A 27458-nucleotide genomic window follows, 5' to 3' on the forward strand; every position below is an offset into this window, starting at 1 on the left:
ATTCATACGTTAGATTGTGTGATGTAAGGCTACGGTCGATTAGTTAGAAAATAAAAAAATCAAAACGGCCCTTCATAAAACCTCTAACCTCTTACCTTCTAAATCTGACGCCCTACAAGTATTAAGTAATAACAACAAATTGTTCATACCTGCACTACGTAGTGATTTACGTTTAATCTATCTTGCATTAAAGAAGTTGAAATCATGTTATAGCATTACAAAAATAAGAAATGCGAGCTTACACTGAATTTGTACATACTTGGCACTAGATCGTTGAATTTTGTATCATTTCGTTAACTACGACTAAACCTAAAACTAAAAGTTCGAATCTAACCCAATATTTGACAATATTTCAATTTTACATGTTCAATTGATATTATGTACTGAACTGAAAGTAAGCAAAACAGAAGTTTGCGGATCAGATCATATAGATACGAAACCATTGGATCATTTGAAAAATAAGGAAAAGGCAATGAGGTCAACAAAAAGCTAGTTCAGGTTAACTTTGTTGCATTCAAATGAGATAATGAGTCCTTCGCTAAATAAAATTTCACATTTTTTCCAAAAGACGATAAGCAATCTAAATAAATAGACTTCCGATGTCACACTCAGTTAGTACACATTTTGAGTTTCAGCAGTACAATGTTTAATCATAAGGTCTAAAAATGAAATATTTCGTTTTACTACTGATGGTGGCTTTGGTGAATTCCGTTCACTGTGAGGACGATTACGTGCCAAAAACCCGAACTGATGCGTCTGAAACGTTTCGAAAGTGTCTGTCTACTCTCGCAGTAACCAGGGATGTATTTAAGGATACTGAATGGAGCGTAGATAGTGACAATCCTGTGGTGCAAGCAACCATAAAATGCGTGGTCAAAGACTTTGGTTTGTTCGATGAAACTAAAGGTTTCAACCGGGATCGCATGGTGAAACAATTCGGTGGTGAAGCATTTAGGGTAGGAGTACAGAAATGCATCGATAAATATCCAATTGGCATACCAACTGTGGACCACTCGGTTCAAAGTGTTATGAACTGTTTGGAAGAGGACAACTTGAAAATGTATGATAATAATACGACATAATATCTGTGAATGTGTAGACAATTGTAAACATTTTGAACAAATTATTTCGAATTGCTGTGATGTCCTCAATAGCTCGATTTGAATCGATGATTGAAAAAAATTGGCCAAAACGTGACACCTAATTTTTTAAATAAAAATTTTCTTCTTTGTGGGAACTTCCACTAATTGTATTGTATTGTAATTCTTACTGAAATCTCATTCACGAAAACTCGTTCATAAATCAACAGTTATAGAAGCGTAAGTAGCGCTGTCAAACCCCGCTTAAAATGAAAAATTATCTCTACAGATCTATTACCTGTGCTAAGTAGTAAAAGCTTTTACAGATTGTTTTAAAGAAGACATTCTGTGCGTACATTCATCATTCGGTAACCTTTAACATAAACACAATTTCACAAAGTGAACAGGAAATACAATTTGCTTACAATAAATCACAAACGTATGTTCTTCATTAAACTCAATTCAATTCTAACAAATTATAAAAAAAATACGCGATGAACTTGTCGGACCTTTGGATTATGAGTCAATCAACATATAACAATTGTCTACAATCATCCGAAATATGCCGGCTGGAGAGACAAAAAACGGTATGTAGACGTGAGTAATACTTAACAATACACCCACACCGTCACCAGTCTCTAATTATTAGCAGTAAATAAAATTATTTTTGCTTAGTTCACAAGTCAATCGATTTGGATTTAGTGGTAAATACCCGTGACTGTAATTAATAGGCTACATCCAGTTTTTTTTATTGTGTCTTTAAGTCAGTGGAACGTGATGAAGCAAGTGCCAGTTCCCTCATTTCCATTAATCCGATAATCGGTGGACAATTTGTTATCCAATTGAATGATGGAAAGTTTATATGTTAAATTGTAACCTAATGTGCATGACACACATGCGAGTGAGGACTTAAGTTTAATTTTGTACGTCTTCTGCTGATTCTTAGGCTAATTCGTCAGATCGTTTGTTTGATTAAAACAGTATTGAATTTCACATTACATAAAAACGAAAAATGGTGAAATTTCAAGCCAATCACTTCGATGAGAGTATTTGCTAATGTCGAAAAAAGGTTCATATAATCAATGAGACTCGATCGAATTTTTTTCAAATTTAACGAATTTAACGAGTTCAAGTGTTTCTTAAATTATTTTGTTTGTTTCTAAATAAAAAGTAAAAGAGACCATGTTGGCGTAGGCTCAATAAACTCTCAAACATAAATTGAAGTTAACGCAACCGGTTTTGTCCGGACACATACCACCACAACATTTTTTTTTTATATAGAAATGTACTTGATGATGATTTGTGCGGTATCGTTAACGACATTCGCGATTCTATAACACATCTCAACACTTTGTCGCCGATGCAGCATTAGATCTTAAATGATTTGTGCTGAAAATGTCCTAACAGTCAATCAATTGAAAACAATCGGAAAATCACTTCGCTTTGCGGAATATGAAACTAAAATAACATCTCCTTGAACATTTCATATGTGTGCTCAATAATAATTGTCGGTAGAAATTACAGAGTAGCTTAATACGGATTTTAACACTTGAGAAACGTTCAAGTTTTTTGTTTTCTATTGCGAAGTCTGTAACTTTTGTAAAGACTTTATTGTTTAATGCGTTGAATTCAATTTTAATGAGGTGGTCTGCGAACATGTTTCCTTCGACTGAGATTTTGTTTGGGCTTAGTAGATACAATTTACACTTTTGTTTGGACTTGACATAAAATGAGGCAATAAATTTTGTTTTAGAATGAAAAACAACTTGATAACACTATTGGTTTTGCACTTGAATTTTTGTGACTTCATGTTCTCGTAGAGACGGGGAATATGACTTTGAAATTCGAATGTTTATTTTAAGAAGTACACAAATGCTACTATAAAATTCTCATCCAGATGGTTACACAAATTATCCAACACGCAGCGTAGTATGAAAATACTTATTGTAGCTATTTTAGGATTGCGCTGCTCGGTGTTTATTAAATTAATTTTTTATTGTTTGCTGGTGGCTCGCCAATAAATTGAAAATGAAGTGTCTCTAATAATTCAATTTTATTTTTTATTTGGCGCCAAATTAACGAACGTGAATGTTATTGTGATCGCATGGAGTGAGATATAATCTGTTGCGTATCTTCTCAAAATATACTTGAATTATAAAAATGGTTCTTTCATTTGATCTTTTCAGTTTTCAATAAACCGAAACGATTTTTCTTAAATTAGGTAACAGTTGTTCGAAACGAAAAAAAAATATGAAGCCAAACTGTGTTCCACTTGTTTGCGACAGATCAATTGAATATTTAATAAACCACATCGATTTCCGCTTCAAACTTCCTTCAAATTTATCAAAGAAACGACTCTTTGCTTTGGTGATTATTATGCTCATTTTCGTGTACATTAAACCGTTTTGTGATAACATTTACAAATATGAAACCAACATAAATATTTTGAACTCATATAGGCAGAGCAAATGAGAGAGAAAAATACAACGAAAATTTTTGTTTTTTTTTTTCATTTATTCTTAACTGCAACCATAAAACCATAAATACTCGTCCAAATTTCAATGTAAATAAACAATTTTGGTAGTGAATTTGAAACTCAATTTCATAGTTACGTTTTTTTAAAATCATTATAAAACAATAACTGTATTATATGGTTGTGGAAGGCAGGTTCATTACATGACTGTGTTATTATTGTTATATTGCAAACAAAAATATAACTTTTCCGCTGAACCAAAACATTTATTTTAGATTTTCCAGTGCACACAGTCGATTCGGTATAAGTTTTGTTGATAAATCAACAATCCCATATCCCTTGCACATTTCGGTTGTATTTTATGAAATGAATAGTAGATTAGAAACCAGCAACCATATAATTCTTGTTTCGACAAATTGGAGGATTATTTTCTCAGGCAACAGGAAAGGATTTCTTTCTATTCGTCAGAATAACGTAACTACTTGGTTTCGTAACTTTTATTTCATATGTAAGCGGAAGATAAACACAATTTCCTGCTAACATAGCAGGAATTGAAGTACGGATTAACTCCTGCTAGCACGTCAGTAGAACTTCAGTAATTTTCATTTTGAATAATGAATAAAAGCTACTATACTACACCGAGTACATGCACTTAAAAATATTAACATTCTTATGAAGGAAGTCAACAGCACCAACAACAACAAAAAACATGTGCGTTACGTAGTAAAACATTTTATTTGTTTTTCTTTTACATTTTTGCATAGAATATTCGACGTAAACGTCTCATGTTTGTTTATCACTTCAAGTATACCACTCATTTCGATATAAATACAACAATAAACTATACAGCCATTTACATTAAACCGATGTAACAGACCAGCATGGATTCGATTTAAAGAAAAAAAAAAGTTCGAAAAAGTTTCAAGATTTTATTGCAAAATTAATTGATTCACTTGAACATTGATCGTATTCAATTTGAAAATATGTATCGGAAAATGTTTTAGTGTATAGGTAAAGGTTCATTCACATCGATATACGAAGTATTTTTTTTTCACTCTCTCGAATGTTTATCTAGAAAATAATTGTTTACATTGAATGGAATGTGATTTACTTAAAATTTTTGTTTCATTAATGTGTTCAAACTGAAATAGTCAAATTCGTTAAAAATAGATAAGTTTTTTTTCCCTATATTAAATTATGTTTGCTTGAGTCGTTAATATTGTGATGACGCAAATAAATATTTTTCACGGGATTCTCTATAAATATCCATGTGTCCAACTGAAAAGTGTATCTGTTGAATATCACAATGTGTTTAAACTTACAGAAGAAATTGTATACAATCTCTAATTCTGATATCCATCTTCATTAGGTCTTTCACTTAAATTACACACACATTTCTCTCAGTTAAGTGGTTCAATACAGCATTGTCCACAATGCAAAACTAAATTCAATTCAAGATCACTTGAACAGAAAACTACATTCAATTGTAGACCGAATGCTGTGTGTAAAATATGTAACTGCCGCATAAGACCTAAAATATTTTACTCAGAAAAGTTTTATTCTCAAGACAAAAATCTTCCCACATATTATTATTATTAGGCATCTTTATGTTTATTTAAAAACAATTTCAGAAAATGAGAAATACACACCAAACAGACAGTTTTTCATCCGGTTTTTTTTCTTCATTTCTTGAATAAGAGAAACATACACATTTTGAAAAAAAATATGTAATTTAAAGCGAAATTTTTTTTAACCGTGATCCATGATCAGTGCGGCAGTTTTCAAAGTCAGGTTCATCATAAAAATGGAATGTATAAACGTAACGTTAATAAACTATCATCAGCTATGAAATATCTATTTTTGCATTTTATGGTGATTATTTACAGAGTAAAAAAATTTATTAGTTAAATTGTAGCGTACTTATTTGCGGCGGAATGTATTTCATTTTCAACTGTACTTTTAGTTTTTTCTATGAAGCAAACATAAGAACATTGTTTGAGCGAAGGAAATAGTAGTATTGGCATTCTATGGGAGTAACGAACCTAACACCAAAGCTTCGTTTAGGACTATATTGCCTACGCACAAGTCACTAAGTCAGTGAATTGGACTACGATTATTATGTCCCTCACAACTCAGCGTATTTACAACTCAGTGAATTTACAACCCAGCAAATTTACAACTCAGCGAATTTACAACTCAGCGAATTTACAACTCAGCGAATTTACAACTCAGCGAATTTACAACTCAGCGAATTTACAACTAAGCAAATTCACAAATCGACTGTGGATTGTCGCATACGTTGTGAATTCCGAACCAATTATCTACGTATCTGTTATGTACGGTAGATTTTAGGCAATTTCGCGAGCTGTAGCCGCAGAACGAAGTTATTACGTATACAAATTTCTATGCCAAGGGCTTAAATTACGAGAAAAGTTCTGAAATTTATGCCCAAATATAACTTCATGTCGATATACATTATACACTAACCGGGTGAAGGAAATTATCAATTGATACAACTATTGCGATTTTTTAATTCGACCTGAAGTTCTAAAAAAACAAGGACAGCATTCCACAACCCTACATAAGACACACTTTTCACCTGAAAACAAGAATGATTCATAGAACCTAAAAAAAATATCGGAGATGTTGCGAATATAAGCAGCACGTACTTTAGTTAAAGTTTGAATAAATCTGATGCCTTAGAAGTGTTAAGTATATTACAACAAGTTGTTTATTTACACAGTGATTTACGTTTTATGCAAAATAGATGATGTTTCAGCATTACAAAATTTAAAAGAATGCGAACTTTCACTGAATTACATACTTGTATGGCTCCGGTTTTTTTATTTTTTTTATTATATCACTGACTCCGACAACAATGTAACTGATGCAAAGAGTTTCTTACTATAGAATATCAAATTGAAGATATCAATGTTTTGAATTTGAATTATCAGTTAACTGAAAATTGGCATGCAACAAATAAAAATGAAACCTTTAGATCACGTGAATAAAAATGTATATAGTAAAGGTCAATAGGTCAATGTAGAATTTTTATTTTCGATTTGACGTCACTTCAAAACAAGACATATTATAGGAAGTCTGTCTTTATTATCAAATGAGATAATGAGTCCTTCGCAAAAGTAACATAATGCTTCAGTAAGACCGCTGATAACCGTTCTAAATAAATACTTCCGACTCAGTTCACATTTTGCATTCTAGCACTAAAGTTCAATACAAGTAAAGTCTAAAAATGAAATATTTCCTATTGCTGTTATTAGTGGGCTTGGTAAATTCAAAGTGTCTTGCAAAAGAAATTGATTTTCTAAAATTCAACCAAATTAGGTTTACAGTGATGACGATTACGTTCTAAAAACCCGAGTTGATGTGGCTCAATCGTTTCGAAAATGTTTGTCGAGTCAAGGTGTGAGTAGGGATACATTCAAGAAAACCGATTGGACTTTAAATAGCACTGATCCTTTGGTACAAACAACGATAAAATGCGTGGTCGAAGATTTCGGTTTGTTCGATGAAACTAATGGATTTAACCGGGATCGCGTTGTGAAGCAATTCGGTGGTGAAGCAGTTAGGACAAAAGTAGAGACATGCATCACTAACAATCCAATTGGCACACCAAATGTATCCCAATCGGTTCAAAATGTTATGTACTGTTTGGAAGAGAACGGCTTGAAAATGTATGAAGACCAGCCAGTTAGAGTCAGCACGAGTGACTAGAACATTGAAATTTATGGATGTAAGAGAAAAGTGAAAATGAAATAAAAGTGGCCTTGGACTTTCTGATGACAGTGTTTCAGCAGTTTTAGAGGAATGTCGAGAATTAAAATTCTGTTTCTACTAGCGAGAAAGGTCAGTTTAGCATCTATTTCTGAGACTTTACAGAAATTTTTTAAGGTCCCTGAGCCTAAAACAAATCAAACTTCAAGACTTCCATGCTCTTAGCAATATGGTAACACTAAGTTCAAATATCACACATCACTTTGAAATAAATAAATTTGAATAAAAAACTGCAACCAAAAACCACTTAAGAAGAAATCTCCCATCTTAGACAGTGTTACGTCTTTTTTCGCAAATTACTTATGTAAGAATAAAGATTTATTTTGACTCCTTCAGATGAACTGAAAACATCGATCTTAATTCCAGGAATGGAAAGTTTTTTGTTCATTAATCGAACAGAAAATCGATAAACGGTTATTGTGATTCCATGTCCATACTGACGTAAAATATTTCGTGCTCTTGTTCAGTTTAGATGGTAACGTTTTTTCCTTCTTGAAATTAAATAACTTTTATTGTGTGGAATTTTGGAATAAATTTTATAGTTTAAATACCTTTTGCATTCGTAATTAGATGAAAGTATAGACGGTATATGTATGGACACATAATAAATCGTTTAAATAATCAAAAAAATAATTGCCAAATCGAATGACAAAAATAAAAGAAAATTCCAAATTAACTGGCATATAGCCTACAATTTATCGAGACATTCCGCTATTATAGTATTGGCATATTTTCAATAAAAATTTAATCAGCGAAACAATGCCAATTTAACATGATCAGGAGTATACACATTTCATAAAATAAAAATTTAATTGAATAAATATTCAAATGTCGTACTATCCGAAATGGTAGATAAACACGTATACGTGTATGAATGTAAGTATTCGGATGTAGGTTCGCCACTGAAATAAATCATTTTTATTTCTGACTTATATTAGCAAATGGATAAAATGACAAATCAGCAAAAAATAATAATAATATTTTGAATTGACTTGAAGGTACATACACATAACATCCAATCATATCGTAAACTGTCTGATTTATAAAGATCGATATAGTTTCATCCGAAAATGGATTTCGTTTTTATTTAGCGACTCGACAATTTGCCACAAAAATCAACGACGCCACACAAATTGTGATCAGAAGAAATACACGTAACGTTTGTTAAAACATTTAATTTGCATATTATAAACCGAAACTGGTTCTAGAGACAAATTGATACAAAGTTTTAAGGTAAAACGTTTGACATAAAAAAATCACTTTCGCTTCGCCAAATATTTCAAGCAGTAAGTGTGGTCGATTGGCACTCATCAAATTCAAATGTTTTCTTACAAAATAGTTAAGTCATTTTCTGAGAAATAGGACGAGATTTCTCAGAATATTTATGCTATACTAACGCATGCAAACGTTTTCCTACACAAACTTACGTACACTCAAAGACTTAAATAACGCTAGCTATTCATTTTTCATTCATTATTTTGATAAAATATTACGATACCAACAAACGCTCTTCAGAAGAGTCGTGTTACAACAATATTCCTTTATATACACAAGAATTTTGTGCGACATACACTTCAGTTATTGTTAAAATTCACGTTGTAAAGCAAAAACCACAAACAGATGCAATAGTACATTTCATGTGTCGGGGCCGAAAATGAGGGAGTTTTGAGATTTTTCTCTGGTTTTCGACCCCTTACATGAAAATTTTTTTGAGTATCTGTTTTGGACGATTGATTTTAGGCACTTTCGCATGTAGCCCTCACTTCGTTCGGGCTACAACTCGCGAAATTGCCTAAAAACAATCGTCCAAAACAGATACACAAATAACTATTGAATGACAAGGGGCGAAAGTAAAAAAATTCAACCGTGTGCGAGAGTTGATGCCCGCGCCGAAGGCAAGGGCCTCAATCGCACAGGTTGAATTTTTTTACTTTTGCCCCGAGTCGTTCATACTATTTTTTTTGATACCAACATCGAAAGTTGATACGTATCGCAAACAGCAGAACAAAATGTTGAAATATGAAGGCATTTAGCCAGAAAATGCGGGGGTCCAGGGGGCGGCAGCCCCCTGGTATATCAAAAATTTAATTATTTAGCCATCACAACAATAACACACACAAAAATTAACAAATAACTAACAAATCATTAACAACAAAAAGTATCAACTTCGTATGTTAATTTCAATAAGAGCACTGGCGCACGCTTTATTTCAATTTTGATCGCAGTACACTTATTGACAAGAGTCGACTATTACATTATGTAGTCGACTTTCGCATTATGTATATTGACTTTCGCTTTATGTATTCTTTCTTTCTCCCCGCTCAAACACATAACTTGCATTTTTTTACTTTCGCCCCGGATTTCGAGGGCGAAAGTATCAACTTTCGATGTTGGTATCAAAAAAAATCCATTGTTTCCATTTGTTTGTGGTAAAGCAACGTTTGCATGTGATGAATCGGCTAGAATAAATCCGGAAGTTTTGGAATACAATATCTTACAGTGGGATAGTTTGCCATTTCATTTTATAGTATCTCGAAAATTATTTAGTTATTCAAGGTTTGCATTCTGAGCGGTTAACATTGATTATGCAGTTTGTTGTGCACAAATTGTGTAAAATATTATTCACTTTGTAAATTTCGATTAACAGAGGCGTAGATAACAAATAACCGGAGTAAAGGTTGACAACGATAAATACATTTATTCCGATCCGTTGGACTGTTGGATTGATAATTTTTCCTAATTCTAAAACCAAATCCATAGTTTAACACCTAAAAGTTCAACGTTAAATAAAACTCAAATCGAATTTTTTTACTCATCCACCGTGCATAATAATGTACGATATTGATCCAACAACCAAAACGATAAAAATAAAAACGACAAATATAATAAGGGTGCAATCACACTATATCGTTCGTGCTGTGTTCGCACTGTGTATGTGTATATTGTTTATCGCGCACAGAAGATGAATGGCTCGACGAATGGTTTTGTAAAACATCGAATACAATGGAATACATTGTCAAGGATTGGCAGGAGACTATAATTTAATTTACGTATCCAACAAAACGCATATTGTTCGATGCATAATGTTAATTCATAATACAATCATTTCCCACTCAAGAATTATAACTCCACTGTCTATGTTTTCTTTTTCAATTTTTTTTTCTTAAACCAATTATGATTTCTATTCAAGACTACACAAATTCTATACGCAGTTCGAGTAGAATTCTTTCTCGGTGAGGTTAAGGGTAAGGTTAATGCATCAACGTTTTAAAAAGTAATCTAAACAACTATGTACAGATGGAACGCATGACTAATTATAAACAGGTAATAAAAAGTTATTTTGGATTTAATTATAAGTTTTAATAGAAGAAGGGGAGTACACGAATCTTGCCTTTCGTTTACGTTTGTGTTTGTTCAATTAAGTAATAAAGTCATTTACGAGAGTTCATTTACGTACTATAAGCGTTAGATGATGTGCATTCACTGGTGTTTTGACAATACATTTTTGTAACGCAAGCATCATACAGTACCATTATGAAGAGCCACGATATGATATGAGTAGTACTTTCGAAAGTTTCATGCAACCGAATGACTGTAATAAAATATTGCCCTTTAAAAGCAAGTGCGTCATCGTAACGAAATACAATGAGTTTATCGACTATTATAAGCGAATACCCATAAATAGCTCAAGGTTTTTAATTTACACCGGTTGCGTAACAAAATATCCTATATGTTATCTTCTACCTTATGTTGTTTACAAAGTAAATTAATTGAACAAACCTTAAAACAATGACGATGAAACTTTGCGTGAATAAATTTTAATTTTTATGGGCAGGTTATGGGCAGAGAATTTGAATACAACAAAATTCAAGAAAATTGTCTAGTAACACTGTCAATAGTGGAGATATCTTCTAGTATAAAACACGTTCAGAATAAACACCGGAACCTTCACTACATTTATGAAATATGAAAAACGTTTTTGTAAATGGTTTTTTTTTGTATGTTCAACGTGTTTACCCTCTGCTATCAATTTACGCAAGTATGCGATCACAAAAGAATTATGTTGTTAAAGTATTTTTACACGACATTATTCGAGTTTATGGATTTCGGCATTTTAAAATGTATATGAAACGGTGTCAGTTTACAGTAATTTTATTTTCCGAACAACGACAATTCTTAATCCTATTACAAAATGCTCAGTGGAGACAAATTCACGTTTACGTTGCCAATAAAGCTTAATGCTATCTATTAGGTTACGTCCTGAAAACGATTCATTGTCAGAAGATCTATTTTTTTATAATCTTTAATTCCTTAGCATTAGAAATGGTGAGAAAAATCATTTAGTAATTGACAAGCTGTTGTCATTGAAGAAGTTTGCTAGTTTTTATTGGTCAAGGGAAAAAAACTCACGACTCAGATCATGTCTGCGAAAATAATCAGAACAGTCAAAGTCTTGTAACTGATTCAAACTTCTACAAGACAGACATGTATTGCAAGCGAAAAACATCTTCATTTCTTCTCTCCAAAACAATCTGACGATATATGAAGAAAACGAAAAAAACAAACAAACCGAACGGTCTTGCCTTGCCAACGCAAATCAACCCTCCATTAAAATAAATACAAAGATTATCCACCTTCCAGAGTTCCAGAGTGTGTAATGTTATGTGCTGGAGTAGAACGATGTTCACATTGCTTGCAAGTAAAGTTTGTACATAAGGGTACTTTACCATCACAAATACAATATGAAACTGTAAGGGATAAACAACAAGCATCGTTCATGAATCACTTTCCGTCGGATGACTCATCGTAGTTCAATATCAAAATATTATTACTCATTCAATTTGTGATAAAGGCACCGCTTACGAATATCTATGAAAATTTATCAAGACTCTAACGAACTCTATTGATTTTTCATTATAAATGCTTGTATAGCTCGTTCTGTTTGCTCCCATCATCGACACACTGTGGCTGGTCGAGGACGAACTGTTTATGGATGTAAATTTATTTATGGAACTTATTGCAACAAGTTTGCCGGATATTACATAGTTTGTTTTTCTTTATTGTTTTTCGAAATAATTTTTTTTTTCGGACAGAGGAAATGATGATGTGTTTTTCGACAACATAACGCTTAGGGTATTGGTAAAACGATTCGATCCCAACGCAACATTATTCAAGCATATTGTATTTGCCTAACATAATTTAGCTTATTCTTCAATTTAGCGCTGAACATTACAAACGTGTCAGATTATTCCGAATGTAACGCGAACCATTATCAACCTTGAATGTACAACTTGTCCGTTCAAGAGAATGTTATTGCAGCAGTAAGCTGTAAAATTGCAATTTTACGTTCTAAATGTTTAATGACACTTTCAGATATGCACGTTTACTGTGTAACACGCCCAAATTTATAAACTACATGAATTTGATCCGCAAAATAAATGAGAGAAAATACGGCAAGTCCGGAAACATTTCAAAGTCTCAAGTTGAACTTAGTGAAGTTACGAGATGCAGATTCATATTACACCAGTCGCAGATGGAAAAGTTGCGTCTAAATCAAATGTAAAATTAAAGTCTCAAACGTTGCGATTCCGAAGAATTCAAAGTTTCAATAAAATTTAAATTAAGCAATTAAGTCTTTCTCTAAACAAGTTAACTAACCATGGTCACATGCGATTACCATCTCTTGCACTAAACAATTCATTATGTGTGTACCTTAATGTCTGTAAATAATTTGTAAACGAAATTCGTTACTTTGACTTTTTTTAACACTGATTGAGTTCATGATACATGAATTTATGTGAATCATTGCAACAGTGTAGTCAAATGAATAAGGTTCTAGGTCATTTTGAATATTATTTTTTTAATTTGGTTATAATAAAGATTGATTCAATCTCATTGACGTGAAGATCGAGGTATTTTTTATAATAATTGTTATTACAACATTAAAATGTTAATAATTTTGAAAGACGATTATCTAATCTGAACGAATCTTCAATCCGATAATTGTCAATAATAGCCGCTAGCATTTCAAATTACACAAACAAGATTCACCTCAGTTAATCGTCAACTATTTAAATCATTTTAATTTCGCCATATAACGGTTAATAAGAAGAACACGTGAGATTGACCGACTTACTAAACTATTTTATTAAACTTCATCTACTTAGAGCGCACCTTGCAACTTGTTATGTAAGGCAATCAATAGCAAAGGACTATGGCTGACAGGTGTAAAAAGGAGATGAGTTAGCAATTATTGAAACTTCAAATGTCGTGACAATTCAATCAGAAAAATGAGAATGAGAACGTTTGTCTTAGAAGCATAGCCCGGCTTATCTACATTCAATCAACATTGGAAGCAACAGTCGTTAAATTTAATGTTACTATAGGGATGGAATGATAAGATCCGAAAATTTCTATTGGCATACGATGTACAATACGCAAGTATATGCATGAATGGTAACGTCGAGCATTAGGAATGAATAACATGAATTGAATTGAATTTTGAAATTCATAATCGTCCATCAATTTCCCTTCAATTTTAATTTTTAATTTCAATGATTCAGGATTCAGGTTTTTCAGGCAATGGTGGCAAAGAAAATCGATACTGCGATGAAACGAAGTAACAATCGAAATATGTATTTTTCAACTACGATGTTATGTGCAACAGTTTCATCAAACGACGATTTTTCAATTATACTGAGTCAGCGCAAAAAAATCTTTCCATTCACAAACAAAGCTTGGATTTATATTGTTATTGAAGCGAGCTTTGTTAACGAACATTAATAAATAAACAAATCTACTACGAAATACAAGAAATGTTGCGCAATTGCTGTATAGCTTGTAAATCGGTCTAAAATTTGGAAATTATGAGTCAGCTCATCATTAATTTCATTATACTTTAAGGATGACACATATATCAAGTTTTTAGTCACAAAAGGCGGCTTCTATGCATTTGAGTAATCCTTATAATACAATTTTTGCTAAGAGATAAGGTTGTAAAATATCTGATTTACAGAGTGACAACACTGGTAAGTTATTGCCATAAACTTATAGAAACAGCTAGCATATCGAGCTATATTCACTAAATCTGGTACTCCTTTTGTTTCAACTATCACTAAATGTTTAATGGCAATTTTTTTACTTCATTTGTTTTAACATCCATTTTATTATATAGCGCAATACAAGCCAGGGCTCATTGTTTAATTATGTCATCGTTGTCGATAACAGATGACTAGTGGTTCGGTTCCTAAAAAAAGAACAGGGTTCGTCATGTCCTATATCGATACCTATTTTCCGTATAACATCAATGCACTTCAAAACATTTCAATTTTATGGAATAATAATTCTACCAGACAAATGTGTAAATCTTATTAATATTTTTGCTGTTATTCATATTTTCTTGGAACTGTAGCCGAGAATTTATAAGTCTAATACAGCAAAAACCATGGACTCACACACGAACACAAAACCGATGTTTGATTATTATGTTTATGATTTGGTCAAACAGGTTTGGCTCGATAGTAAAATTCCGTTCTAAACTTTGTTATTACATTTGAGTTTGAATATTTCGGATATTTGAGTCACATATGATTTGGATATGATATGCAGGTAACGAAACGATTAAATGTTAAGTAGATTACGGCAAAAGAATGAGTTTTATAAGGCATTTTTGTTGCTGTACTGTTGTAAATTTTGAATTGATACTCAATCAGGCCAATTGTAAAGTATACCTGAACTCGTTTTGGAAATGGAATTTATTGTGGGGGATTTGGAAAAAAACGTTACCTCACTGAATGCGTTCAGCTGACGTTCCAATATAATCAGTCGACATTTTCTTTTATCAATATTACTCATCAATTTATCATCGGGTCGTAAAAAAAACTTAAACCAATTCCTCTATCTTATCAGATATTTGGCCAATTTTAATCAATCGTTGTTTATTTTAGATATGGTTATGCTTTTCACAACACTGCTTGACTGTGTATACACACTCATTCTTTGTTGGTTATCAATGGGTAAACACCAACTTAACTTTGTAATTACAACAGAATTTTTTTCTATTTATTTTATTTACAAAAAATGCATTTCGAATCTATTTTTGTGGGAGTTTCATATTTCCTGGTATACTTGATAACGCATTCTAACTTTACTGGGGTAAAGACTTAAATGAATGTCTTTTATACAGCGTCGTGAATCATAAACTTTGTTACAAGGGAAACTATCAATACCGCACCGGCACCGTTAAGTGAAACATTTAGCAATCGAATCGAGATGTTGAGCCTATAATATTGTTTTATGGAAAATACCCATATGAAGGCACTACTTGTAATAATTGCCACCTCTTTTCAACACGAAAATTCATAGGAAGTATATCACAGTACTTGAACGATAACGGTAAATTCAATTCAACCTAATTTATTTACCTAATCAGGTTGTGATAAGAGTTACAGCAGCAGCTAGATTCCGATCAATTTATGTTTTCCTAACAAATAAAACTTTGTTCAGTTCATAGACATGCAACAGGGTTGTACAGTCATACATTTCTATTAAAGATCTGCTTTCTTCGCTTCAGTCTTTACATTACTTTTTTGCTATGCAGTAATTCCTTGCAACGAAATCGATAAGAACAGATAACGGAAAAGTTAAAAGTGAAACAGAGGTCGGTCTAACAACTTAATCCTTTCTGTTTGACTCGAGTAATCGATCCGCGTCTGACATTCCATTACTATTACACAATGTCAATACAGAGAAAAAAGCGATGTTGTCATTACAATTGTCTAATTATCACAAAAGATAAGGATAGCCACTTTTTCGTTCTGTATAGTAAAAGAGTAGATACATTAAATAGTATGGGTGAATCATATTTTTCCTTAAGAATGTCATGGGCTTATCAGTCCAGTTATTTGTTGAACGTGAAGTAATTATTTCACATTTTTACTACGGTTGTTTGGTAAAAATATATCATGAAGATCTTACGGACGGATAAGATAAGATATAAAAAGAAGAAGAAATTTTAACGAAACTTGAAGGATTTAAATTCAGCTTAATTCAGATTTTTATGGCTAAAAAGTATTTTATGGAACATGCATGAAATCGTTACAAGTTTGAGAAACGGCTGAACATCTGTTATCGAAAGTAATGACAAAAATAACCGATGACCTCCGGCTAACGTGGTCTTTTATAGCGAAATGTGTTTTAAAACGAATGAAGTAATAGATTTTCTACCAAACACAAGATGTTGCAGATTTAACCGTAATGTGACGATAAGCATGACGTTTCTAAATTGCGGTTTATTGCGATGATTTTTCTGTAAGATAATTATTTACCTTACTTTTTACGACCGGTCGACAGGCCTGTATGAATTTACAGTCTTGGAATTATATGATCCACCGAATTCAGGCCAATTCCTGTCATTTGTTCTACATGCAATGTCAACGTTACCGCACATACACATAGGTACGTAGGTTACTTATGTTGCAATGCATATAGAACGAGTAGAATAGGATTGACATCGCTGTATGTTGGATCGTATAATTCCGTCCCTGCAGTTTTGTACTAGCATGCCAAAATATTATTGACTAAAAAACTATAGGATTCGCGTCGCATCAACGGAAAGAATCTTACTCGACTTCATATTTATGTCTGTATAACCATAACCAAAGCGTTCATGGTTTATTATATTCTCATTTAGGAGCGGAACAGCTATCACAAGATAGTAATATTTCGTCTGTATTTATGTGTTATGCGTATACGAATATATATCGTCTCCGGATACAATGTTTGTTATGAGTGAATATATAAAAGAAATAAATAATACGAAATTCTTAACATAAACAAAATTTGACGTGTTGATGTCACCACTTTTTGGTGACTCTTTATAACAAAAGCAATACACCAAACTACGCATATAAATACCGAAAGAAGTAACGGTCAGCTCGAAGAAGAAGAAAAAAATCAATGTCCATCACATGAAACGTATGCATGTCTTGTGATTGTTTATGATATGATTCGGAAAAAAATACGTTGTCGTAACTTGAGAAAAATTAATTAAATGATATGGCTGTCGTATGCGTTTCTTTTTCGCTTGATCAGAAAAACATATCCGAACGTCTTTAATTCCATGAAGGATCGTATCTAAACAGACGAAATTTGTCACACGCTAAGCATTAGTTTTACTGAGAACGTCACATCGCATTTATTGTCTGTTTGACCCTCGAATACATGCTAATATGGCGAAAAAAAAACAAGAATAAGAATTTTTTATTGGTATTGTGAGACCTCGCCCGCACAATTTTATTCAATTCTAAATTTAAGATTTAATATAAAAACAAATAATTCCATTACATGCACACAACAAGCGAAAAATTAAAAAAAAAACTTTTCCATTTATAAATGGCAGCATCAAACGAAATTGTTTGTTATCTAGCATCCCATTCAAGTTATATTACACATCATTCCGGGCATAATTTTCTGAAGCAATGCATGTATGACATTCTTATGCAATTATTGAAATATATACATGGAGGCAACAGCACTGTTGCCTTGTATACGTGTATTCGTGTTACCAAGTGCTGATACTTGATTCGCCAACATGTTATCTATTTTAATGTAAAATCTCTTCCTCTTCATCACACACCACACAAGTGTAAAGAAAGGAAAAAAAATAAATTCATCAGAACAGAACGAATTGAAAGATTTTTTGTTGTTGTTATTTTCTGTTTGGAGTTACTTAAAACAAAATAGAAGAAACTCGCTATTCATAGACTTATTATTATGTGAAACATTAGTTGTCACATAATAAAAGCGAAGTAGAAGTTCTGTGTACACCCAAGACTATCATCGTTTGAATATATATGTAGAACTCAACTCACATTGTTGTGTATCAAAAAATTAACACATTGCTAATAATATATGCATGGTAAATAACAATAAAATTGTAGCGATCTGTTTAAATTGAATGTTTTAATGGTAGACACGAACAATTGTTTTCAAACGTGATGAAAGCATATACTTCTGGGCAATCTTCCGTTTTGAATTCAATTCGGATCTGAAACCGTTTTACTGATATTGTAATGCTTCATCGACTCGAAATTGGCCAATGAGTTAGTACTTTGGCTTGTGAATCATTTTTCGGATAATGATTCAAGTAGAACGACAATAATAAAAGGATGTTACGTAGATTGTGTTACATGTCGATCATGTGTAATAGTCAATGTCATAAGTAAAAACTTTAATTAATGAAAAGTCACGTTGGTGGTCCAACTTCAGACTTAAACTTGATAAAAGACTTTAGCACATTCAATTACTCACCGCAATTTTCTATAAATCAGTCAAAATGAACTCCCACCCTAAACAAAAGACATTTTAGCAAGAAAATAAATGTTTCACAAGTGCGTTGACATTTAAATTACTCGCCTTCCGTAACGTATACATTTATTATGCATTTTCATGGAGAATGCTATGTTGGTTGTATAATATGCGGACATTTCTTTTGTCTGTGTATTAAAATAAGCTAACAAGACGCAATGCATTAAGAGATCTTTTATCTATTTTTCTTTGCGATGAAGTAATTGCAAAATGCAAGCAAATTGAAGGAAATTCCTTCTTTTATACGAAAAAAAAACGAAACGAAGAAAAGATTCAGTTCATTGCATAAGTCAATTAATTTCTATGCCGAGACGAGAGGAATGAGGAGACATAACGTTGTATATTTATGCACTCATGCACTCAACATAATATTGGAAAAGTTGAGGCACATGTCATAAAATGTTTGGGTTTGATATTTGCTTTGATTTGACATATCGTCTACATATTTATAAGAAATTGGCATTATTCCTCCTGCATGTACATCAACTATGTAACAAGAAAAATGTACATGACGTCAACTGAAAAGTACGAGAAAGTTTCTGAAAAGATTTTCCTCGTCTACCATATCTTTCCTATTGAATGTTATATATCTCCGCCTCCGCCTATATGTCTAGCCACTCTCTACTGCACGGAACAATTTCACCTCATTTAAGTACAAAAGCGTCACAGACTGTGTAAGAAAATAGAAAACATTTTGAACATTTAATTTGACGCAGACAAGAATATGTTCTACAAGCAGTTCGATTTCTTTGGAAATTTATTTTTGGTTAGATCAACTTTCGTCGAATTTTTTGTGCATTGAAAAACAGTCAAGGGAATTACCGACTAGTTGAGATCCGACCAACACAAAAATAATGTGTCAGGTCAGTGGGTAGAGGTTAAAGTAAGATCAGTGCCGCATATTCAGCGTCCTGGACCATTAAGCTTTCTCCTTTTTCCTTACCGGCATAATTAGGCAAGTTTTTTCTTGTAAAAATTGTATTTTACCTTTACCATCGATCATATTCCAGGCCCCATTATTCCAGCTCACCTGGATCATGGTCCGATTAGTCTCTATGAAGATGCGGCACTAATTAGATTCTAAAAGTATATATGTGAGTGGCTATCTGGAAATACTTTTGAAGATGATTGTAAACGAGCACTTCGGACTTGGACTATAGTAAGATCTACCAACGATTTTGATGCAACCTTAAGAGAAATGAATTCTATCCGCATTTTCAATCAAATAATCAAATTTATCTGTCGACACTCTAAGATCATTTCAAAGATTGATCTATTAAGTGTTACGAAACAGAATGTTGTATAAAAACAATCGTAGAAAAATCAACCAATACACAAATTATGAAACAAAAACAAAGAAAAAAAAACCTAAAATAACTATCATAATGAACTACAACAGCCTGAGATTCGTTCAACCGCCCTTTCTGTGTTCTTAAATTTGAACACTGAAAGCAGTTTTTCCATACAATACTGATTGATTTGATTGAGTCAACAATAAAACTAAAAACAAATACAAAATCAGTTAAAATATAAATCGAATTTCGTGTTGTAATAATATTAATAAATGTCTCGATTCACTACTGTTTTTATTCACGCCATACACTGAAGTTGATATTGTATAGTGTTCAATTAAACACACTGCGAACAAAAAAAAAAATTGTGTTTTGAAATGTGTCAGGCGAATGCAGTGTAAGTTTAAAATAAAGCATTTATGCTTCGTTTGTCGCATTGTGTGTATTGAAAATTTAAAAAGATATTTACACTGAATGGAACTTCTGTCTGTATAATGTGTGTGTTTCTGTCTATTTGTCTTTAAACGAGAACAATTTAATTCGACATTGATGTTTTCAAAGTCGTATTTTTACAATTAGCTAAATGGAATTCGAATTTAATAAAACTTATTTGTCTTTAATTTTTCCACACACTGTGCGAATGAACCTGTTACTGGTTTTTGTGTGTGGCTTTATTTTTTTTAGGTATTCAAATATTGCGTGGCACATTCTCGGTTGAAATTCGAAACTTTCTCGTCTATTCGTTACACTTGACCTTCGAGCAATAATCATAAATTTCGATTTCCATAAAAACGTCGATAACTGGTGCAGTTTTGATAACAACACTGTCCTAAGCACAAACACGGAAATATGTAATCCAACACCATTCCATTATGTGTACAAAGAGTGTGTTGTCAATTCTTGATACGTTTTTCAGTACACAAACATCCACAGACCACAAATTATCTTCACAATAGAGATTGCGATGGATTTTATATTTCCATGCTTGTACTGAAAGAACCAATTGGAAATAAAACGAGAAGGGCGAACACAACAAATGCATTTCCCAATACCAACTTTCCATTTATATCACTAGACTTGCAGACACAATATTGTAAGGGTGTCATTGTGATGACCACTCCAATCTTTTATTTCGAATGTATGACTGACATTCAACACCATCATGAGAATGATGAAGTCACAGCCATATTATATCGATAGACCGGTGGTTCCAATGGAATAAAGTGCATAGAGGTTATGCCCTAACCCAAACAATCTACATGACGAATAAAAACATATTTCGGCAAATAAGTTATATATGTAACAGAACGGCACACGACCTTTCTTTGTATGAAATGAAAGTTATGAAGAAGGGTGCATATTTAAGCTTAGATTCCAATATCGAGTCTCACGAAGCACAATAGCCCACCAGCGAAGTCATCATCTCGCCCCTTTTATTATTGAAATTCAATGAAATAACAACACTGAACTGGGTAAATATATCGTAAATTAAACAACGAAAAAAAAATTGTTTAGTTTTATTGTAATACCTTTTAAAAGAGAGGAGGGGTCAACGCCGTCTAATGTATACGTACGAATATATATTAGTTTTCAAGGTGTGCGTCGATTTCGGTTAACTAAATATTGTGAGGGAAACCCACCACATAAAATTTGACTCCATTCAAATTAAGACGACATAGTGGTTTCGAATTTGTTATTTCTTTACTATTTTACATCCATGAAGTTCGACCACAGAAACGCAATTATTTTTTTACTTCTACAGTTCAGTAGATGTTTGGTATGCTTGAATTGAATGAATTGCATTCGCTGTGTGTTTTGAGCATTTCGTAAAGATTTCTGTGTATTATACAATTGAACATTGAGATGTGCAATAAATTTTTTTTATTTCAGTATTGTTCAATCTGTGTGGTTTGAATTTCGATGAATGGAATCTGGTTTTTGCACAGAATTCGGTTGGATTTTCGATTGACTGATCAACGGTGTTGATTCAACACACTTTCAACATTTGAAAATATTGATACGGAATTCATGTATTTCTCTCGCTTCCCACCGCCAAATGCATAAGCTCTGAGCATAATTTTATTCTTAGCCTCAAAAACATCACAAATTTCCATAAAATATAATAAATCGTTATGTTATGCAACCTGCAACCAATATAATAACCTTATGGCATGATTACACGTATTCATAAGTACAAAACTCGTATCCACTTATTAGCCCCGTACGAAGTACGAAGGGGCTTATAGGATTACGATGCCGTGTGTAATTGATGGAATTCGAAGCAGACGGTAAGGGCAAAGTGTTTGCCTATGTTTATAGATGACGAATCTGCAATAAAAATTTGGGTCCGTCTGTCCGTCTGTCCGTCTGTCCGTCTGTCCGTCTGTCCGTCTGTCCGTCTGTCCGTCTGTCCGTCTGTCCGTCTGTCCGTCTGTCCGTCTGTCCGTCTGTCCGTCTGTCCGTCTGTCCGTCACGTCGATATCTTGAGTAAATCAAATCCGATTTCAAAAATTTTTTTTTTCCCTGAAAGATAGTCAAAATAGTGAGGCTAAGTTCGAAGATGGGCATATTCGGGTCGGCCCTTCGTGAGTTAGGGCCACCTAAGTGATTTAAGGTCTTTTGGTGATATTTATGGCAAAATAAACGATGGAAATGTAAATGACACGGCAAATGATAGGTATTGTCAATACCAATCCAGGAAAAAAAAGTTTTTTAAAATCGGGTGAGTGGACCGTGAGTTAGGGCCTTAGAAGTGAAAAGCTACTAGGGCCCTATGTGTATTTTACATATAACTCGAGCAAATTTCATCCGTTTTTCGTAATTTTTGTTTCATTTGAAAGGTAATCAAAGGCCGAATAGAATGTTGTTGAAAAAAAATTAAATTTGGGTCCTCGGACTAAGGCCGCTACTAGGGCCCTATGTGTATTTTACATATAACTCGAGCAAATTTCATCCGTTTTTCGTAATTTTTGTTTCATTTGGAAGGTAATCAAAGGCCGAATAGAATGTTGTTGAAAAAAAATTAAATTTGGGTCCTCGGACTAAGGCCGCTACTAGGGCCCTATGCGTATTTTACATACAACTCGAGTAAATTTCATCCGTTTTTCGTAATTTTTGTTTCATTTGAAAGATAATCGAACACCGAATAGAATGTTGTTGAAAAAAAATTAAATTTGGGTCCTCGGACTAAGGCCGCTACTAGGGCCCTATGTGTATTTTTACATATCAACCTCCGGAGGCCAAATTTCATCCCGTTTTTCGTAATTTTTGTTTCATTTGGAAAGGTAATCGAAAGCCGAATAGAATGTTGTTGAAAAAAAAATTAAATTTGGGTCCTCGGACTAAGGCCGCTACTAGGCCCTATGTGTATTTTACATATAACTCGAGCAAATTTCATCCGTTTTTCGTAATTTTTGTTTCATTTGGAAGGTAATCAAAGGCCGAATAGAATGTTGTTGAAAAAAAATTAAATTTGGGTCCTCGGACTAAGGCCGTACTAGGCCTATGGTATTTTACATACAACTCGAGTAAATTTCATCCGTTTTTCGTAATTTTTGTTTCATTTGAAAGATAATCGAACACCGAATAGAATGTTGTTGAAAAAAAAATTAAATTTGGGTCCTTGGACTAAGGCCGCTACTAGGGCCCTATGTGTATTTTACATACAACTCGAGCAAATTTCATCCGTTTTTCGTAATTTTTGTTTCATTTGGAAGGTAATCAAAGGCCGAATAGAATGTTGTTGAAAAAAAATTAAATTTGGGTCCTCGGACTAAGGCCGCTACTAGGGCCCTATGTGTATTTTACATATAACTCGAGCAAATTTCATCCGTTTTTCGTATTTTTTGTTTCATTTGGAAGGTAATCAAAGGCCGAATAGAATGTAGTTGAAAAAAAAAATTTGGATCCTCGGACTGAGGCCGATACTAGGCCCTATGTGTATTTATACTCAATAAATTAAAATTTTAGGGCTATTTGAAATTTTTGTTTTATTTGAAAGGAACGTCGTACGGGGCTTCGTAATTGCGCTATGCGCAATTTCTAAGATGTACACATTACATAATAATTTTACTTTAACTACTTTAACCGGCGCATAGGCTTACGGTCAAAGTAGGGTGACAGACGCACTAGGGTCACGTACGCAATAGATATACGGGTTTGTACGGGGCTCAGTCGCAGCAAACGCTCCGACTGTTCTGATGGCTCGTACAATAAACAAAGTCTAAGCAGAAAATGTTGCGCCAAGTTATCGAATATGGGATACAAAATCACGACGATACAATTACGCTATAGTTTGTAAAAGTAACATACCACATCATAGAAGCTACGTATTGCGCTTGAGATTATGAATTGCAATTATGTTATTCAATGCATTGCACAGAGCTTTGTGTGCTGTTTCACTAAGACGACAATGTAGTTTTTCTCAATTCGATATATGCATTGGGTCATTAGTATGTATGATTGATAAGAAAAAGGTGTTCGCGTTACAACAGTACGGACGGTCTGTTCGAAAACGAAATCTATTGAAAAGCATAGTTTATATTTAGCAGCCAAGATTGAATTACTATAATTAATAAATAGAAGGAAAATGTATATTACGAAAGTAGTTATTGATCTCCATACAACATCCACACCAACTGTACAGCACACTTAATTTTATAAAGAAAAGAAAATATCGGTTAAAACACACATATACTTCACTGACCAAACGTTATAGTCAGCCATGGATACATACATATATATTGATAAGAAGCATTTTAATAATAGGAAATTAGGTAATGGTGCTGAGCATTGTTGAACGTGCTCACCCACTTTTTAACTAGTCTAATTAATCACTCCTCTTCGGCAAATTAATGAACTTGCATATATGTTCGACTTCCTTATTCGCACGTACAATTACCGAGTGTCAAAATTGTGCGGAAATTATCACACCGGCTGGTTTTCTTGAGTTCAAATGCACTGTATAATGAACCGATCTACTACTAACAATTACGTGCACGCGGTGCACGCGTATGAGTGCGTAGTATGTAAACTAATAGTTAATTATGAATAAGCAATTCAGGCATTAAAATATGACTCAGCTGAGAAGAACCAGCTGCTTCATAGCTGCCTTCAATTTTGACATTCATTAAAGCTGTTAGATGTCTACTTTCCACTAACTGTGTACTACTTCAATGGCTTATAATTATCTTCGCTAGATAAAATAACGTTCCATTCTACGGTAATCGATGTTAAAGCTCAATAATGTTTGCCAAATTGTTGATTAGTTTTAAAATGTCTTATGGTCCATCCCTCGTAAAAACTACACAGAACTTTAGAATAGGTTAATCAATGAATACCAAGTTGCAATAACCAAAATTGACAAGAACTCAAACTATTTTCCGAAAGTTTTCCAAAGTCACTACCACTACAAGTGCAGACTCTCCAACAATAACTCCGATGCGTCATAAATGAAAAGACAAATAATGTTCTCATGATGATTCTAAAAGCTTTTGTTAAATTCGAACAAGTTTCATGGAAAGTTTGTCATGGGACAGTGAATTTTTACCATGTCATGCATTTTATTTACGTAATGTATAGTCGAAACCGAGACGTGATTTTTTTTTCTGTTTGTGTGTATACCCCCAGACAAATTAGAAAATAAAAATATTGAAACAACAGAAAATTCAAAACTCTGAAAAAACAATTTCCTCTTGGAATTAAACAAGAATGCAGTTCTTACATTCGATGCCAATCGGCACAATATTATTTCTATTGTGAAAAGTTTTTTTTTTTTTCTTAATAATAAGCCCAACCTTTAAAAGATAATCATTAAAAATATCTGTTATACATTGAGTGGCTCTTGAAGAAAACATTCACATAAAGCACCAATGTCAATGCTTTGAAATTTTATTTACAATTTTTTTTCTTGTAAAAATTAAAAAATTTTCTATTATGCACCATGTTACACACCAGCTATAATTTGATACAATGTACATTGATGATTTTTGTAGGTTTTTCTACTACATTCAGTTCTTTTATGTTAATGATCATCATTCGGAAAATAACAGTGTTGTTGTTGGTGGGTCTGTAATACACTATAATAATGCAGAGTGTGAATTTTATAGATGCGATGTAGTGCACGATCATTCATTTATGAATATACTTTTTTCATTATAAAAGAAAGTTTCATTCATAACCGTTACGAAGAATTTCTGATATATTTTTTCTATGTCAGTTAAATTGTACGTTTTTGATGTATGTACCATATACTTTTCCTAAATTTGGCTTCTAAGCGTACAACGAACAAATTGTAAACAAAAATTTTATGGACATGATTGATGGTCGTAATTATAAGATCCTTCAAGAACGTTGCACATAAGAAAAACTATCTACAGATGTAAAAGGTCCAACAAGTCTATCGTATTCCATTCGTTCGGTAGAATCGATTCAATCCGGAGATAAGAAAGACCGGTTGGTCTATTAGCACATGTTTATATATCGTTTTCGTTAAACGTTTGACTTCAATCTTAACATCGATTGGGTGCAAAAACTCGTTTAAATTTACCGGCCGCGTTTTATTTTCAGCCATTTATCAATTTCAAAAATGGATATGTGCGATGGAGAAAATGTTGGGCGCTTTTTGGCGGTTTTGACCGTTTTCTCATGAAAGTCTGACAGTAATATTTTTGTGCACCTTTTTTGGCATTCAAAAATATTGATTAGTCATTCCCACTCAAGGGTTTTATGGTTTCACTGGAGTGGTTTATGTCTCCGTTTTATCATTTTACAATGAAACAATCATTTAAATATGATTTCAGGTCGTTGATTCAACACTGTTGATGTGTCGATGAAAACAACAAAACAAGAATAATGTTAAAGAGCTCGTGGCAATGAAACTTTTTTTTTTCTGTTGAACTATGTGTAATATCCTGAGATTAATTGCTATGGTACGTGTGTAAATTGATGACTCATCATATCAAATCTTGATTTGCGATTGGAAACTATGCGCAATGAAATGCTGCCGATCAAAGGGAAATTGTAAACGAGTTCGAATCGTAAAATTACAACTGAACGAGCTATAAATGTGACAGGCTGCAACTAAATTTTTACATCTAAACACTGATGATGCACAATTCTGCAAGTTATGTTTTGTACCATGTTCTTTAGCACTTAAGATTAGATATGTTGAATGTATATGAAAACACGATAAAAACTATAAAAATGTTGAAAATAGTGCGCAAAACAAGTTCAGACAACACACTAACACAACAGCAAACAAAAAACGATCGCTGACTGGACAGCAGCAAAATGTTAAAAATGCAGAATTCCGAGAATATTTAATTTGCGTCGCTGTTTCGTTTACAGAATACTTTGGAAATAAAATCTTTCTAGTGTTCGATGCACGAACGTATCTTTCTTTCACAAACAAATGACAAATGGAATTTAAAACAACCAACATCTTTGCATTTTTAG

General features: G+C 33.0%; 3 protein-coding genes across 8 annotated transcripts in view; 2 read left to right on the forward strand and 1 right to left on the reverse strand.

Moving 5' to 3' along the window:
• Window positions 1-27458, reverse strand: part of LOC119076362 (formin-binding protein 1-like) — a 44012-nt gene that overhangs the window by 16173 nt on the left and 381 nt on the right. The gene's annotated exons all lie outside the window — the stretch shown is intronic.
• LOC119078110 lies at window positions 617-1615 on the forward strand. The gene has a single exon (XM_037185567.1). The coding sequence runs from the start codon at window positions 666-668 to the stop codon at window positions 1080-1082; it is 417 nt and encodes a 138-aa protein (XP_037041462.1). The 5' UTR covers window positions 617-665; the 3' UTR covers window positions 1083-1615.
• LOC119078087 lies at window positions 6697-7350 on the forward strand. Its single transcript, XM_037185553.1, has 2 exons — window positions 6697-6838; window positions 6895-7350. Exons 1-2 carry the CDS (start codon window positions 6803-6805, stop codon window positions 7282-7284), a joined length of 426 nt encoding a protein of 141 aa, XP_037041448.1. The 5' UTR covers window positions 6697-6802; the 3' UTR covers window positions 7285-7350.

Source organism: Bradysia coprophila, chromosome III, assembly GCF_014529535.1.
Source record: "Bradysia coprophila strain Holo2 chromosome III, BU_Bcop_v1, whole genome shotgun sequence".
Classification (NCBI taxonomy): domain Eukaryota; kingdom Metazoa; phylum Arthropoda; class Insecta; order Diptera; family Sciaridae; genus Bradysia; species Bradysia coprophila.

Coding starts and splice junctions, on each gene's coding strand:
- LOC119078087 (XM_037185553.1), top strand. CDS start 6,803: ATGAAATATTTCCTATTGCTGTTATTAGTGGGCTTG. Junction 6,839..6,894: donor TGCTGTTATTAGTGGGCTTG/GTAAATTCAAAG, acceptor CAACCAAATTAG/GTTTACAGTGATGACGATTA.
- LOC119078110 (XM_037185567.1), top strand. CDS start 666: ATGAAATATTTCGTTTTACTACTGATGGTGGCTTTGGTGAATTCCGTT.